This window comes from Elephas maximus, chromosome 17 (assembly GCF_024166365.1).
Source record: "Elephas maximus indicus isolate mEleMax1 chromosome 17, mEleMax1 primary haplotype, whole genome shotgun sequence".
Lineage (NCBI taxonomy): Eukaryota > Metazoa > Chordata > Mammalia > Proboscidea > Elephantidae > Elephas > Elephas maximus.
Window position 1 is genome coordinate 25,956,665 of NC_064835.1, and position 17,990 is coordinate 25,974,654.

Below are 17,990 nucleotides of genomic sequence, written 5' to 3' on the forward strand. Positions count from 1 at the left end.
ACAGAACAGAACAGAACATCCTGATATGAACTCAAATAAGGAAATCACAAAAACAAACTAACATTAATTTTAAAAAGGAAAAAGTACTCAAAAGAGGGAATCATTGAACTCATTATGTAAAAGATCACCATAATCAAAAAGAGGGACTAAATACAGGTGGCATAGAACTGCCATACGGAGAGGAAAACAAGGTGATAAAGGACGATACAACTTAGGTTTTTACTTAGAAAAACAGGGGCAAATATTAAGGTAACCACAAAGAGGTCTAAGAATTCCATAACTCAAAATAAAAACCAAGAAAAACATAATGACTCATCAAACATAAATTCGGCTACTATGAAAATGAGGAACACACAATTTACAAAGAAAAACCTCTCAGCACAAAAAACTAAGTGGAAAAATGAAATTGTCAACACCACACACAAAAAGGCATCAAAATGACAGCACTAAACACATAAAAAAAAATTTTTTTTTAAACACATACTTATCTATAATTACACTGAATGTAAATGGACTAAATGCACCAATAAAGAGACAGAGAGTCTCAGACTGGATAAAGAAACAGGATCCTTCTATATGCTGCCTACAAGAGACACACCTTAGACTTAGAGACACAAACTAAAACTCAAAGGATGGAAAAAAATATATCAAGCAAACAACAAGCAAAAAGAGCAGAAGTAGCAATATTAATTTCTGACAAAATAGACTTCAAAGTTAAATCCACCACAAAGGATAAAGAAGGACACTACATAATGATTTAAAGGACAATTGACCAGGAAGATATAACCATATTAAATATTTATGCACCCAATGACAGGGCTGCAAGATACATAAAATAAACTTTGACAGAACTGAAAAGTGAGATAGACACCTCCACAATTATAGTAGGAGACTTCAACATACCACTTTCAGAGAAGGATAGGATTTCCAGTAAGAAGCTCAATAGAGACACGGAAGACCTAATTGCTACAATCAACCGACTTGACCTCATAGACCTATAGAGAACACTCCACCCAACAGCTGCAAAATATACGTTTTTTTCTAGTGCACATGGAACATTCTCTAGAATAGATCACATATTAGGTCATAAAACAAACCTTTGCAGAATCCAGACATCGAAATATTGCAAAGCATCTTCTCAGACCACAAGACCATAAAAGTGGAAATCAATAACAGAAAAATTAGGGAAAAGAAATCAAATACTTAGAAACTGAACAATACCCTGCTCAAAAAGACTGGGTTATAGAAGACATTAAGGAGAGAATAAAGAAATTCATAGAATGCAACGAGAAGGAATACACTTCCTTTCAAAACCTCTGGGACTCAGCAAAAGCAGTGCTCAGAGGTCAATTTATATCAATAAATGTACACATACAAAAAGAAGAAAGAGCCAAAATCAGAGAACTGTCCCTACAACTTCAACAAATAAAAAGCGAGCAACAAAAGAATCCATCAGGCACCAGAAGAAAACAAATAATAAAAATTAGAGCTGAACTAAATGAAATAGAGAACAGAAAAACAAATGAAAGAATTAACAAAGTCAAAAGCTGGTTGTTTGAAAAACTTAACAAAATTGATAAACCATCAGCCAGTCTGACTAAAGAAATACAGGAAAGGAAACAAATAACCCGAATAAGAGACGAGATGGGCCATATCACAACCGACCCAACTGAAATTAAAAGAATCATATCAGATTATTATGAAAAATTGTACTCTAACAAATTTGCAAACCTAGAAGAAATGGATGAATTCCTGGAAAAACACTACCTACCTAACCTAACACAATCAGAAGTGGGACAACTAAATAGACCCATAACAAAAAAAGAGATTGATAAGGTAATCAAAAAACACCCAACGGAAAAAAAAGACCCTGGCCCGGATGGCTTCACTGCAGAGTTCTACCAAACTTTCAGAGAAGAGTTAACACCACTACTACTAAAGATATTTCAAAGCATAGAAAATGACGGAATACTGCCTAACTCATTCTATGAAGCCACTATATCCCTGATATCAAAACCAGGTAAAGACATCACAAAAAAAGAAAATTACAGACCTATATCCCTCATGAACATAGATGCAAAAATCCTCAACAAAATTCTAGCCAATAGAATTCAACAACGCATCAAAAAAATAATCCACCACGACCAAATGAGATTTATACCAGGTATGCAAGGTTGGTTTAATATTAGTTAAACCATTAATGTAATCCACCATATAAATAAAACAAAAGAGAAAAACCACATGATCTTATCAATTGCTGCAAAAAAGTCATCTGACAAGTCCAACACCCATTCATGATAAAAACTCTCAGCAAATAGGAATTGAAGGAAAATTCCTCAACATAATAAAGGGCATCTATACAAAGCCAACAGCCAACATCATTCTAAATGGAGAGAACCTGAAAGCATTTCCCTTGAGAACGGGAACCAGACAAGGATGCCCTTTACCACCGCTCTTATTCAACATTTTGCTAGAGGTCCTAGCCAGAGCAGTTAGGCTAGACAAAGAAATAAAGGACATCCAGATTGGCAAGGAAGAAGGAAAATTATCTCTATTTGCAGAGTACATAATCTTATACACAGAAAAACCTAAGGAATCCTCCAGAAAACTACTGAAACTAATAGAAGAGTTCAGCAGATTCTCAGGTTACAAGATAAACATACAAAAATCACTTGGATTCTTCTACATCAACAAAAAGAACATCAAAGAGGAAATCACCAAATCACTACCATTCACAGTAGCCCCCAAGAAGATAAAATACTTAGGAATAAATCTTACCAAAGATGTAAAAGACCTATACAAAGAAAACTACGAAGTACTAGTGCAAGAAACTAAAAGGGACTTACGTAAGTGGAAAAACACACCTTGCTCATGGATAGGAAGACTTAACATAATAAAAATGTGTATTCTACCAAAAGCCATCTATACATATAATGCACTTCCGATCCAAATTCCAATGACATTTTTTAAAGTGATGGAGAAACAAATTACCAACTTCATACGGAAGGGAAAGAAGCCCCAGATAAGTATGGCATTACTGAAAAAGAAGAAGAAAGTAGGAGGCCTCACTCTACCTGATTTTAGAACCTATTATACAGCCACAGTAGTCAAAAAAACCTGGTACTGGTACAACAACAGGCCCATAGACCAATGGAACAGAATTGAGAACCCAGATATAGATCCATCCACGTATGAGCAGCTGATATTTGACAAAGGCCCAGGGTCAGTTAATTGGGGGAAAGATAGTCTTTTTAACAAATGGTGCTGGCATAACTGGATATCCATTTGCAAAAAAATGAAACAGGACCCATACCTCACACCATGCACAAAAACTAACTCCAAGTGGATCAAAGACCTAAATATAAAGACTAAAACGATAAAGATCATGGAAGAAAAAATAGGGACAACCCTAGGAGCCCTAATACAAGGCGTAAACAGAATACAAAACATTACTAAAAATTATGAAGAGAAACCAGATAACTGGGAGCTCCTAAAAATCAAACACCTATGCTCATCTAAAGACTTCACCAAAAGAGTAAAAAGACCACCTACATACTGGGAAAAAATTTTCAGCTATGACATCTCTGACCAGTGCCTGATCTCAAAAATCTATATGATTCTGTTAAAACTCAACCACAAAAAGACAAACAACCCAATCAAAAATTGGGCAAAGGATATGAACACGCACTTCACTAAAGAAGATATTCGGGTGGCTAACAGGCACATGAGAAAATGCTCTCGATCATTAGCCATTAGAGAAATGCAAATTAAAACTACGATGAGATTCCACCTGACTCCAACGAGGCTGGCATTAATCTAAAAAACACAAAATAATAAATATTGGAGGGGCTGCGGAGAGATTGGAACTCTTATACACTGCTGGAGGGAATGTAAAATGGTACAACCACTTTGGAAATCTATCTGGCATTTTCTTAAACAGTTAGAAATAGAACTACCATACAACCCAGAAATCCCACTGCTCAGAATATACCCTAGAGAAACAAGAGCCTTCACACAAACAGATATATGAACACCCATGTTTATTGCAGCACTGTTTACAATAGCAAAAAGCTGGAAGCAACCAAGGTGTCCATCAATAGATGAATGATTAAATAAATTATGGTACATTCACACAATGGAGTACTACGCATTGATAAAGAACAGTGACGAATCTGTCAAACATTTCATAACATGGAGGAAACTGGAAGGCATTATGCTGAGTGAAATTAGTCAGATGCAAAAGGACAAATATTTTATAAGACCACTATTATAAGTTCTTGAGAAATAGTATAAACTGAAAAGAACACATTCTTTTGTGGTTACGGGAGCGGGGAGGGGCGGAGGATGGGAGAGGCTTATTTACTGATTAGTTAGTAGAAAAGAACTACTTTAGGTGAAGGGAAGGACAATACTCAATACAGGGAAGGTCAGCTCAACTGGACTGGACCAAAAGTAAAGAGGTTCCTGGGATAAACTGAATGCTTCGAAGGTCAGCAGAGCAACGGTGGGGTTTGGGGACTATGGCTTAAGGGGACATCTAAGTCAATTGGCATAATATACTCTATTATGAAAACATTCTGCATCCCACTTTGAAGTGTGGCGTCTGGGGTCTTAAATGCTAACAAGCGGACATCTAAGATGCATCAATTGGTCTCAACCCATCTGGATTAGAGGAGAATGAAGAACACCAAGGTCACACGCTAACTATAAGCCCAAGATAGAAAGGGCCACATGAACTAGAGATCTTACATCATCCTGAGACCAGAAGAACTAGATGGTGCCTGGCCACAACCGATGACTGCCCTGACAGGGAACACAACAGAGAATTCCTGAGGGAGCAGGAGAACAGTGGGATGCAGACCCCAAATTCTCATAAAAAGACCAGACTTAATGGTCTGACTGAGACTAGAAGAATCCCGGCGGTCATGGTCCCCAAACCTTCTGTTGCCCAGGACAGGAACCATTCCCGAACACTACTCATCAGACATGGAAGGGACTGGACAATGTGCTGGAGAGAGATGCCGATGAAGAGTGAGCTACCTGTATCAGGTGGACACTTGAGACTGTATTGGCATCTCCTGTCTGGAGGGGAGATGAGAGGGTAGAGAGCATTAGAAACAGGAAAACAGTCATGAAAGGAGAGACTGGAAGAAGGGAGCAGGCTGACTCATTAGGGGGAGAGTAAATAGGGTATGTAGTAAGGTGTATATAAGCTTATATGTGAGAGACTGACTTGATTTGTAAACTTTCACTTAAAGCACAATAAAAATTATTTAAAAAAAAGAAGAAGAAAGGGGCAAAATCAAAACGTCAGCTACACAAATGCAGGCATAGAAATAAAACAGCAATAAAAGCCCACAGCCACCAGAAGAAAAAGGAAACAATAAAGATCAGAGCAGAAAAAAATGAAATAGAGAACAGAACACAATAGAAAGAATCAACAAAACCAAAAGTTGGTTCTTTGAAATGATCAACGAAATTGACAAACCTCTGGCCAAAATGACAAAAGAAAAACAGGAGAGGATATGAATAACTCAAATAAGAAATAAGATGGGGGGTATTACACTGAATAAAACTGGAATAAAAAGGAGCATAACAGAGTATTATGAAAAACTATACTCCAACAAACTTGAAAACCTAGAGGAAATGGACAAATTTCTAGAAACACACTACCTACCCAACCTAAAACAAAATGATGTTGAAAATCTGAACAGGCTCATAACAAGAGAAGAAATTGAAAAGGGTGTAAAAAAAAACTCCCAACAAGAAAAAGCCCCGGCCCAGATGGCTTCACTGGAGAATTCTATCAAACGTTCAGAGAATAACTTACATCAGTACTACTCAAACTATTTCAGAACATAGAAAAGGAAGTGATACTCCCGAATATATTCTATGAAGCCAGCATAACCCTAATACCAAAGCCAGGCAAAGACATCACAAAAAAAGAAAATTATAGACCACTATCTCTCATGAAAATAGATGTAAAAATTCTAAAAAAAAAAAAGCCTAGGCAATAGAATTCTACATCATATCAAAAAAAGAATACAACACAACTGACTAGAATTCATAACAGGAATGTAACGGTAGTTCAACATTAGAAAATCAATGTAATCCACCACGTAAAAGGAAAGAAATGAATCACATGATCATCTCAATCAACACAGAAAAGGCGTTCAACAAAGTACAACACCCTTTCCTGATAGCAACTCTCAATAAAATAGAAGGGAAGTTTCTCAACATAATAAAGGGCATCTATGCAAATACAACGGGCAACATCATTCTTAATGGAAATAGGCTGAAAATATTCTCCTTGAAAACAGGAACGAGACAAGGATGCCCTTTATCACCACTCCTACTTATTGTGCTGGAAGTCCTAGCTAGAGCATTAAGGCAAGAAAAAGAATAGAAATTTATAATGAAGAAGTAAAACTGTCCCTCTTTGCAGATGATAAGATACTATACAGAGAAAACTGCTGGAACTAATAGAAAGCTTCAGCAGAATAGCAGGATACAAGATAAATAACAAAAATCAGTTGGACTCCTATACACCAATAAAACATGAAAAGGAAATCAGGAAAACAGTACCACATATAATAGCCCCTAAAAAATAAAATACTGAGGAATAAATCTAACCAGAGATGTAAAAGACCTATACAAAGAAAACTGCAAAACTCAAAAGAGATCTACATAAATGGAAAAACATACCATGCTCATGGATAGGTACACTCAACATTGTGAAAATGATGGTTCTACCCAAAGCAATCTACAAACACAATGCAATCCTGATCCAAATACCAACAACATTCTTTAAAGAGATGGAAAAAACAATCATTAACTTTATATGGCAAGGGAAGATACCCCGAATAAGTAAAGAACTATTGAAGAAGGAGAATAAAGTAGGACTCACACTACTTGACCTCAGAATCTACTCTACAGCTACAGTAGTCAAAACAGGCTGGTACTGGTACAATGTCAGATACATTGACCAATGGAACAGAATCGAGAACCCTGATGTAAATTGATCCAGGTAAGGACATCCGATTTTCAATAAGGGCCCAAAGTCCATAAAATGGGAAACAGTCTTTTTAACAAACGGTGCTGGCAAAATTGGATGTCCATCTGCAGAGCAATAAAACAAGACCCATACCACACACCATATACAAAAACTAATTCAAAATGGACCACAGACCTACATATAAAGCCAAAAACTATAAAGTTCATAGGAAAAAAAAATAGGATCAATGCTAGAGACCCTAATACATGACATTAACAGGATACGAACCAAAACCAACAACACACAAACCCCAGAAGATAAGCTAGATAACTGGGATCTTCTAAAAATTAAACGCTAATGTTCAAAAGATTTAACCAAAAGAGTAAAGAGAGGACCTAGAAACTGGGGGGAAAAATTTGGCTATTAAGAATCAGACAAAGTTCTAATCCTTACGATCTAAAAGAAAAACTAACACCTCTACAACAAAAAGACAAATAATCCAATTAAAAAATGGATAAAGGAAAGTAACAGATACTTCACCAAAGAAGACATTCAAACGGCCAACAGACATATGAAGAAATGCTTGTGATCACTAGCCATTAGAGAAACCACAATGACATACCATCTCACACCAACATTACTGGCACAACTCAAAAAAACAGAAAATAAATGTTGGAGAGGCTGTGGGGTGATCAGAACACTTATGCACTGCTGGTGGGAATGCAACATGATACAACCATTTTGGAAAATGATATGGCACTTCCTTAGAAGCTAGAAATACCATATGATCCAGCAATCCCACTCCTAGGAATATATCCTGGAAAAATAAGAGTCATCATATGAATAGACATATGCACACCCATGTTCATTGCAGCATTGTCCGCAATAGCAAAAAGATGGAAAGGACCTAAATGCCCATCAGCAGATGAATGGATAAACAAACTGTGGTACATACACACAATGGAGCATTACACAATGCTAAAGAACAATTATGAATCTGAGAAGCATCTCATACCATGGATGAATCTGGAGGGCATTATGCTGAGAGAAATAAGTCACTCACAAAAGGACAAATATTGTATGAGACCACTACTGTAAAAACTCATGAAAAGGTTTATACACAAAAAGAAACAATCTTTTACAATTAGGAGTGAGGGAAGCGGCAGGGATGGAAAAATGCTAACTAGACAATAGCAAACCAACCAAATAAACTATTAGACTCTTTCCTAACCTCTTGATCTGAAATATTGAATGAAGAATCTGTGCTTAGTGGGCCCATATCAATAAACTCAGGCTGATTCAACTTTATGTTCCTTGCACCATTGTCCCACATCCTTAATAACCATTCTCACACATATTCCCCAGGTTTCTGTTTGTACATACGAGAAAACTCGAGCAGTTCTTCTGGACTGTAGTGTACCTCCTTCTGGGTCATGCTTTGTACTTCACCTTTTGGGGCTCGCTGGGACTTGTCTAGTCACAGGTCTAAAAGCCAAAATGGGTGATGGGGATGTGTTCTGAGAACATTCAGCAATGTTTTGTAACGCATATGCCTCAGATGATACCCCAGGCAATGACTTAGACACCTCCCCAGGGGATGATTCAGACAAAGGCTTTTCAGACGCAGCTGGGCTAATCTCATCAGATAGTGGTGGAGGAGCTAATGGTTTTACTGGGGAGGGTGGCTTAGCCCATAAAGATGAAGTAATCTCTTCAGATGAAAGTGAGAGGGGTGGTTCCATTGGCAGGAATGATTCAACAGAATTTAGGGATCAGTGTCCCCAGCTTCCTGATTATCTGCTAATACATCTCCATCTCAATTTTCAGGAGTCTAGAGAAAGGACGAACCAACTAGCTTCCTTATACTTATCATTATGGCAAAATGATAGAAAAGTATCAAACATGTGATCACAAAGAGCCTCACCTTCCACAAATGCCTGATCTATTAGTCGTGATATTTTGGGTATTTCAATTTCACCTCATGCCATATATTAGTAGTGCCCTCTTTACTACTGCAGGCAGAGTCATCAACATCTTTAAGACTAACCAGACTTGAGAACCAAATTAGAAAACTCATCCTTGCAATTTTGTTTCTCTAGAACTACACTAGGTACCAGATATCTTAGGCTGAGTTCTCTGGAGAAGCAAAAACAGTGAAGTGATACATATATACATAGACAGAGAGAGTTTTATTTCAGAGAAATTGCTTATGTGGTTGTGGACGCTGGCAAGTTTCAAGCCTGTTGGTCAGGCAACAGGATAAAGGCTTCTCCTGACTCACATAACTGCAGGGACTGATGAACCCAAGATTGGCAGGTCAGACAGCAGACCTCTGGTTCACAGGTTGTGGAGGTCAACAAATATCAAGACTGGCAAGTAAGATGATAGGCCACTGGGTAACAGGCTACAGAGGTGACAAATCACAAGATAGGCAGGTAAACTACTAGCTCAAGTCTCAAGAACTGGAGGTCCCATGATGACAATCCAGATCCAAGATCCATAGTGAAAGCCTTGCTGAACACCCATGTATATATTGGAGGTTCACTACATACAGGTCACAACTCCACAGAAACTCCCTTTCAACTGATTGGCTGTTCATAGTAGATCTCATCATGGAGTTAATTACATCATTACATAACTGCCAACCTACATCATAACTGCCAAACCACTGAGAATCATGGCCCAACCAAGTTTACACACGACCTTAATATTTAAAAGTAAGAACAGGCACATGTAGAGACCTGGGTTGCAGGTCATATATGAGTGGATGGTCCTGAACCTATCTCCTTCTTTTCCCTATTATACTGCAAAAACAAAGTCTGGTCTACTTTTCTCTGGGTTAACATGACAGTAATTATGGCTAAAGGCCATTATATATAATTAAAGCTATGACAAGATGTTTCTCTCCCATTGAAAGGAAGAAACATTGTCTATCCATAACACTGCAAACATATGATGACTTTTTAAAGGCTTTTCCTTTACAGGTGAATATATTCAGAATCTGACTGGAAATCCAGAGAAGAAGGCTCCTTTGGATACTCTGCAAGGGAGGAGTTACTACTGGAAGCAAGAAACTCTGCACTTTGTGTTCACACATAAAGCACACTTTGACTACTCCATGTACAATTTCTTGACTGCTTACCCTGAGACAAGGTTGTTAGATGTCTACTTTTCCCTCATCGATAAATATGAAAAGATTAACATTTTGCACAGTATATTTCTGAACATTATAAAATTAAATTAGAAATCAAAAGCAAAAATATATCTAAGGAAAAATGATTATATATTAAAACACATTTCTCTATAACAAATGATTCAAAGAAGAAGAAATCATAGAGAAAATTGGAAAATATTTTGAACTCAAAAGTAATGAAAATACAATAGGAATCTATCCCGAGAAAATAATACAATACAAAAATCTAGACAAAAAGTTTTACATAAAAGTGATAGTCCTAGTATTATTAACACTAATAAAACATTGGAAATTTGACCCAATTTTAATGGAAAACCACCAGAGACAGCTTTAAAAAATATGATGTATCCCTAATTAGGTGAGTAACACGTGCAATCTAAAAAGCTTGAAAGTGGCCATTTAAGATACATCTATTGGTCCCATCTCATGCAGAGCAAAGGAGAATGATGAAAACCAAAGACACAAAATCCTAGCCCAAAGGACTAAACAACCACATGAACCAGAGATTCTACCAGCCTGAGCCCAGAAGAATTAGATCATGCCCAACTACCACTACCGACAACTCTGACAGGGATGACAACGGAAAGTCCTGGACAGAGCAGGAGAAAAATGTAGAACAAAATACAAATTCACCAAAAAAGACAAGACTTATTGGTCTGACAGAGACTAAAGGGACCCTCAAGACAAATGGCCCCCGGGCACTCTGTTAACCCAGGACTGAAAACACTCCCAGAGCCCACTTTTCAGATAAAGATTAGACAGGTCTATAAAACAAATGATAATACATGTGCTTCTTAGTTCAATCAAATATATGAGACAAAATGGACAACCACTACCCAAAAGCAAGACAAGAAGGCAGGAAGGGACAGGAACTGGACAAATGAACATGGGAAACTCAGGATGGAAAGAGGGAGCACGCTGTCACATTGTGCAGATTGAAACTAATGTCACAAAATAATATGTGTATAAATTTTTGAATGAGAAATTAACTTGAGCTCTAAACTTTCACCTAAAGCACAATAAAATTAAAAATATATGTATGATGTACCTACATGATAAAATCCATGAAAAATTATAATTCAAAGCATATTTATTAGCAAAAATAGAGCTCACATTATAAGCTAAACAATTTTTTTTTTATAGCATGGTATATTCAGTATGATCCCACTGAAAGAAAATCTCCAGATGAGATGCTCCTTTCCTAATCTCTAAAAGGGTGTATCAGTTAGCTACTGCTGTATGACAACCACATAATCTCATCAGCATACAATAATGAGAATTTTTTCCTCATATGTCTACAAGTTGATTGTGGCACTCACCTTGTCTGTGCATGAGTGGGTGTCCTGTTTCAGGATCTGCTCCACACGTGTTCATTGTGAGAATCAGTTGGGAGGGACAACAGTTATGAAAGAGAAGCTCTTCTCAAGGCAATGGCAGAAGCACAAGAGGGCAAGCCCCACTATGCAAACACATTCCAAGCTCCTGCTTACATCATGTCTGTTAATATCTCATTGGCCAAATGGGTCACATTGCCGAGCTTAATATTAGTAAAAAAAAAAAAGTAGGGCAGAGAAATATACTCTATAAGACCATAGCAAGGTCATGGGTACATAATACTACTAGAGGAACAAAGAATTGAGACCAAAACTGCAAACTACCACATTAAGACTTAGTATTCCTTTTTTCGTATGTTTTTCCCATTCTAAATTTGCAATAAATGAGTTCCTTCGAGGGTCAGGAAAAAAAAAAAAAAAAAAGACCATTTGTTAAAATAGATAAACTTGAGCAGAAATACTTGCTGGATTGAAAATTTTTGCCTTTCTGGTACTCTCAGCTATCAAGGACTCTGACCTCACCACGGCATGAACCAAACTGAGAGAGAGGTGGTACATCCACAGGGTGAGGACAGATCAGGAGACCAAAATGTCACTCTGTGTCTGCAGGGTTTGAACCCATAGTGATGCACCCAAGGTCAATAATATCTCATTCTCCTTCGTCTATCCCATACCTCCTCTGTGATCGGATCCTCTTTTTTTTTTTCTTTTTCTTATTTATTCTACTTTAGATGAAGGTTTTAAGAACAAACTCGTTTCTCATTAAATAATTAATACACATACTGCTTTGTGACATTGGTTGTCAACCCTGCAACAAGCCAACACTCTCCCTTCTCGACATTGTGTTTCCCATTACCAGCTTTCCTGTTCCCTCCTGTTATCTCATCCTTGCCCCTGGGTTGGTGTGTCCATTTAGTCTCCTTTTGTTTTGTGGGCCTGTCTAATCTTTAGCTGAAAGGTGAACCTCAGGAGTGATCTCATTACTGAACTAAAAGGGTGCCTGGGAGCCATATTCTCTGGGTTTCGCCAGTCTCTGTCAGACCAGTAAGTCTTGTTTCTTTATTTGTGTGTGTGTGAGTTAGAATTTTGTTCTACACTTTTCTCCAGCTCTGTCTGGGACCCTCTATTGTGCTCTGTGTCAGAGCAGTCGGTGGTGGTAGCTGGGCACCATCTAGTTGTGCTGGACTCAGTTGTGGCCCATTACTCCATTGAACTAATGTTTCCCTTGTGTCTTTAGTTTTCTTCATTCTTCCTTGCTCCCGAAGGGGTGAGACCAGTGGGGTATCTCAGATGGCCGCTTAGACACTACTCTCCAAAGTAGAATGTAGAACATTTTCTTTATAAACTGCATTATGCCAATAGACCTAGATGTCCCCCAAGACTATAGTCCCCACAGCCCTCAGTCCAGTAATTCAGTCCCTCAGGGAGTTTGGGTGTATCTAAGGAGCTTCCATGACCTTGCCTCGGACAAGTTGTGCTGACTTCCCCAATATTGTGTAATGTGTTACCCTTCACCAAAGTTACCACTTATCTATCGCATTTAGTGTTTTTCGCTCCAACCCCTTCCAGCCCTCATAGCCATCAAAGGCACTGCAATTCTCTGTTCCATTCTCTTCTAAAAGAATCATTCATAACTGGCATTTTATACAATTTTAAAAGAGGGGTGCTAGATATGTATATGAAGTGTATAAAAAACCCATTGCTACTGAGTTGATTCTAACTCACAGCAACCCTATAAGACACAGTAGAACTGCTCCACAGCGTTTCCAAAGAGTAGCTGGTAGATTCGAACTGCGACCTTTTGGTTAGCAGACAAATGCTTAACCACTATGCCAACAGAGCTCCATGACGTATATACAGAGAGATATTTGATTGCATATGCAAATACAATCTTGGGAAGATTCACAAGAAATTGGCAACAAATAATACTTCTAGGAGGAGAATTTAGGAATGGAATGACTAGACGGGAGGAAGACATGTTTTATTACATAACCAGACATGTATTTTCTTTTAACATGTACAAGAATTGGTCAAAATACATTATTTTTTAAATAAACTTAGAAATGAGCCAATTTTTCTCATGACCAAGTAAGAATCCCAGGAAGATGAAATAATTAGCTTAAGATCATGAAAAAGCTAGAGGAAGGGCTGATAACTAGATGAAGGAATTCCAGCAGGGAGAGAACCAGGATTTATTGACTACCTCATACTTAATATTCTCAAAACCCCAAGAGGTCAGCAATGTTTTCTCACTTTATAAAAATAAAGAAATTGTTATTCAGAGACATTAAGTAATTTGCCCAAAGTCACACAACTACTAACCTACTGGGTCAAAAAGCAAAACTTATATGCCTAACAAGTCACTGTTTACTACCTACCTTATATGGCCTATTCACCTCACTCACTTGACACACCCCACAGATCTTGGAAATCTGTTCTCTTTTACCATTCTATGATGACTAAAGCCAAACCTTCCACCAACACTCTTAGTCTTATGATCTGTGCCATACCAAAGGGCAAAACTGAACACTCATCCAAACCTCCCATTTTCCCAAAGAAGATAACTTCCCAAAGGAATAGCTATTAAATTAAAGCATCTACCCAGCACTTAGTACATTAGTGGTTTTCAAAAAAACTTTTACTACTAGGAAATCATTTAGATCAAAATGTTCCAATGTATTATATAAAGCTGCACTTCTCTTTATACAATGCTGTGGAGTTAAAATAGTTCTGAGATTATTTCTTTCTATACATGCCTATACGAGAAGTGCTCTATGCACTGCCTTAAAATTAAATGGAAATTGCCTCTTCTGTTTAGCGCTGCTCTGTTAACTAACGAAACCAAACCAGTTGCCATCAATTTCAACTCATGGTGACTCCATATGTATCAGAGTAGAACTATGCTCCATAGTGTTTGAGATGGTTGATTATTAGGAAGTAGATCCCCTGGCCTTTCTTTGGAGGCACTTCTGGGCAGACTCGAACCTGTAACCTTTCAGTAAGCAGCCAAGTGTGTTAACTGTTTGTACCACACAAGGACTCCAAAAACTAGCTAGATGCCCCAAATTAATTACTGCTCCTTTAGAAAGCCCTGGTGGTTAAGAACTATGGCTGCTAACCAAAAGGTCGGCAGTTGGAATCCACCAGCTGCTCTTTGGAAAACCTATAGGGCAGAATCGACTTGACAGCAATGGATTAGAGCCTCCAGACCCTTACTTGATTATGCTGAGCCACAAATTTCTTAATCATAGTTCACACACTCAAACTAATCCTAAAGAAAAAGCTCAAATTAGACTCTTACTCTTGAACTACCTGTGACTTTGCAGTCATCATCTTTAGAACCCTTAAGCCTGTAAAAGTACTTTCCAAACGAATAGCTCTTAAGTGAAAGTGTCTCCCCAGCACTTAATATATTAGTTACTTTCAAAAAATACCCAGACTACATTAAAAACAAAAACAAAAACCTACATTAGACTTTGTCCCAAGGGTTCCACACACAGTAATAACCATGTTTACTGCTATATGGAACCTAATATCCTAGCCTCCCATTCACCCAAACCTTCACACACTGCTGTTGTCATTCAGCCAAGATCAACTTAGGAATAACTTTCACCTCCTACCCTCTTTAAAAAAATGTAATATTCAAAAAAAATTTTTTGAGAAGTTACATGAAAGTATTGTAAATGAAACCAGATTTTAAAGTGTTAAGGTAACATACTTTTAAAATGAAATCTGTAGGGCAGCAATGGAAAAAGAAAACATGGAATAAATAAAAAGTAGACTGTAATTCATGGGCCTGGAGTCCAGTGCCAGCTGTGGAACCAAATAGTTGTGTGTCCTTTCAGCAACATATGCAATATTTCTGAGTCTCCAATTTGTGATTTATTAAATGGGAAGTCTAGGTTAAATTATTGGTATGAATCATTCAAGATTAAACAATCTTTGACTTTAGAAGCAATCTGCATAAGAAAAGGAATGCTTGGAATAGCCAAGGTGGGGTGAGGGGTAGGAAAAATAGGTATGCACTAAACACTCGTCCAAACATAAAGACTTAAAATTCTCTTTCTGTTTAGAGGAGAAAAGACAGGAACTTGGACAACTCATTGAAAACATGTACACACACTGGTAAGAAAAGCATTATATCTCCTTTCTCAAAGGCTGCTCTTTTCTCATGGAAATGTTTTTCTCCTCAAGGTTTTCCTCAGGGCAACTTTGACATCCTTGTTCCTCAAGCTATAGATTAATGGGTTTAACATGGGTGACATAATGGTATAGAACAAGGTGGACACTTTCCCTTGATCAAGAGACAAAACGGAAGGTGGTCTAAGATACACAAAAGCCCCAGAACCAAAGAAAAGAGAAACCACGATTATGTGGGAGGTGCAGGTACTAAAGGCTTTAGACTTGCCTTCAGTGGAGCGAATATGGAGAATGCTGGAAAGTATTAGAGCATAAGAGATGGAGATGGTGACAACAGGCATTCCAATGCCAATGGCTACAACAATAAATACCACCAGCTCATTCACATACGTGCTGTTGCAGGAGAGCTCGAGGAGAGGAAAGATGTCACACAGGAAATGATTGACGAGGTTGTCAGCACAGAAAGTCAGACTTACTATGCTTCCTGTATGAGCCATAGCCCCTGAAAACCCCATCACATAGACACCTAACAAAAGGAGAAAACAAACCTGTGGAGACATGGTGACCACGTACACGAATGGTTTACAGATGGCAACATAGCGGTCATATGCCATTGCTGACAAAATGAAGCACTCAGAGACAACAAAGAAGCAGAAGAAAAACAGCTGAGTCATACAACCTGTGTACAAGATGATGTTCTTCTTTGAGACAAAACTCATCAGCATTTTTGGGGTGATGGTAGTGGAGTAACAGAAATCTATTAAAGAGAGGTTAAAGAGAAAAAAGTACATGGGTGTGTGCAGGTGAGAGTTCAGCCCAATTAGAGTAATCAAGCCCAGGTTCCCCACCATAGTGATTATGTAGAAGCAGAGAAACAGGAAGAAGAGAGGGATCTGGAGTCCTGGCTGGTCCGTTAAGCCTGCAAGGATAAACTCTGTCACAGTAGAGTTCTTGGTTGCCATTCTCCTCTTGGAGACTCTGTGAGGACAGTAGAAAAGAACCACTTAGAGGGAAAGAAACATCACCACTACCCTTCCAGAATCAGCCCCCTCACCCATTCATGGGAATTGGAATCCTCAAAGAGAGACAAAAACTACAGCAGAAAAGTCTTTACTGTTTGGTGTGGATCTGTCTTCACAGCACCAAGTGATTTTAACTGTCCAGAGTACAAAACCAGGCTAAAATTTCTCTCCAGGGTGAGAGCTGGTGCTGATGGGAAGAAGGGTAGCAAAAACAAGCTGAATTACCTTTAGATCTTTAAGTGAGCACCTTTCATATATCCCTCCTTCTTGTGTGTCTGCTTCAGTTGCTGAAACCTGGGCCCCTTCTCTGAATAGAGTCCTGACAAGTAGAAGTCACTGTGAATCTCATCAGAGCTTCCACCTCTGGATCGGGCTTGGCTGAGCAAGAAGATGATTAGTTACTAATTTGGAGAAAGGCTGGTCTTGGCAGAGATTGAGAGCAGTCACTTCATTAGATACAGATACTTTGTTACCATCAAATTTACATGCCATGAGAATAAAAAAAAAAAAAAAAAAACTTGCCATTGAGTCTATTCCAACGAATAGCAAATTATATTACAGAGAAGAACTGCCTCATAGGGTTTCCATGGAGCAGCTGATAGCTCTGAATTGCCAACTTTTTGGTTAGCAGCCATAGCTCTTAACCACTATGCCATCAGGGCTCCATGAGAATATAGGGGAGAAAAATCAGAGAAGTCTCCTTTGTTGTCTGAGCTAGGACTAGTGCAATTAATTCCTGGAGTGAATTTAACAATTTATAAATTATTGAATGTGCTTTTTCTTCCCCCAGAGCTCTCACCTCCACTGGTTGTAGGTCTAAAAATAATCTTTTAAAGCTAACACTTATTTAGCAATTACTACGAGAGGCTCACTCTAAATACTATGTGACAATATTATTATTCCCATTTCACTGAGATTACGTAACTAGCCCAAAGTTACAGAACTACTGTTTGGAACCAGAAGGTGAACTCAGTCAGTCTGACTCCCATGATTTGTGCTGTTACCTGACAGATCGGGTCAGGCAGGCACTCCTCCTTCTTTGGTTAAAGAGCCACAATGTTATACTCTACTCTCTGATAGCCACAATTGTTCTGGGAAGGGAAATGGCCCTACTGAATAGATGACAGCTTCAAGGTCAGAACACTCTTCTCCCAGTTCTGATCAAAGGTAAGAACCTGTAATTTATCTTGTAACTCTTTCTGCACTAAGAACATGACTTCTAATTGCTTCTTTACCCAAAGCGTCCTCTCTAGTTTCCAGGGAAAAGGGAAAAGAGAGTTTCTTTCCCTAATCAGTGGATAACAGGT

General features: G+C 38.2%; 1 protein-coding gene across 1 annotated transcript; it reads right to left on the reverse strand.

Annotated features, from left to right (window-relative positions):
• Positions 1-15,690: 15,690 nt before the first annotated feature.
• LOC126061137 (olfactory receptor 8B12-like) lies at positions 15,691-16,623 on the reverse strand. Its single transcript, XM_049857467.1, has one exon. It carries the CDS (start codon positions 16,621-16,623, stop codon positions 15,691-15,693), a length of 933 nt encoding a protein of 310 aa, XP_049713424.1.
• Between the last annotated feature and the right edge of the window lie 1,367 nt (positions 16,624-17,990).

Coding starts and splice junctions, on each gene's coding strand:
- LOC126061137 (XM_049857467.1), bottom strand. CDS start 16,623: ATGGCAACCAAGAACTCTACTGTGACAGAGTTTATCCTTGCAGGCTTA.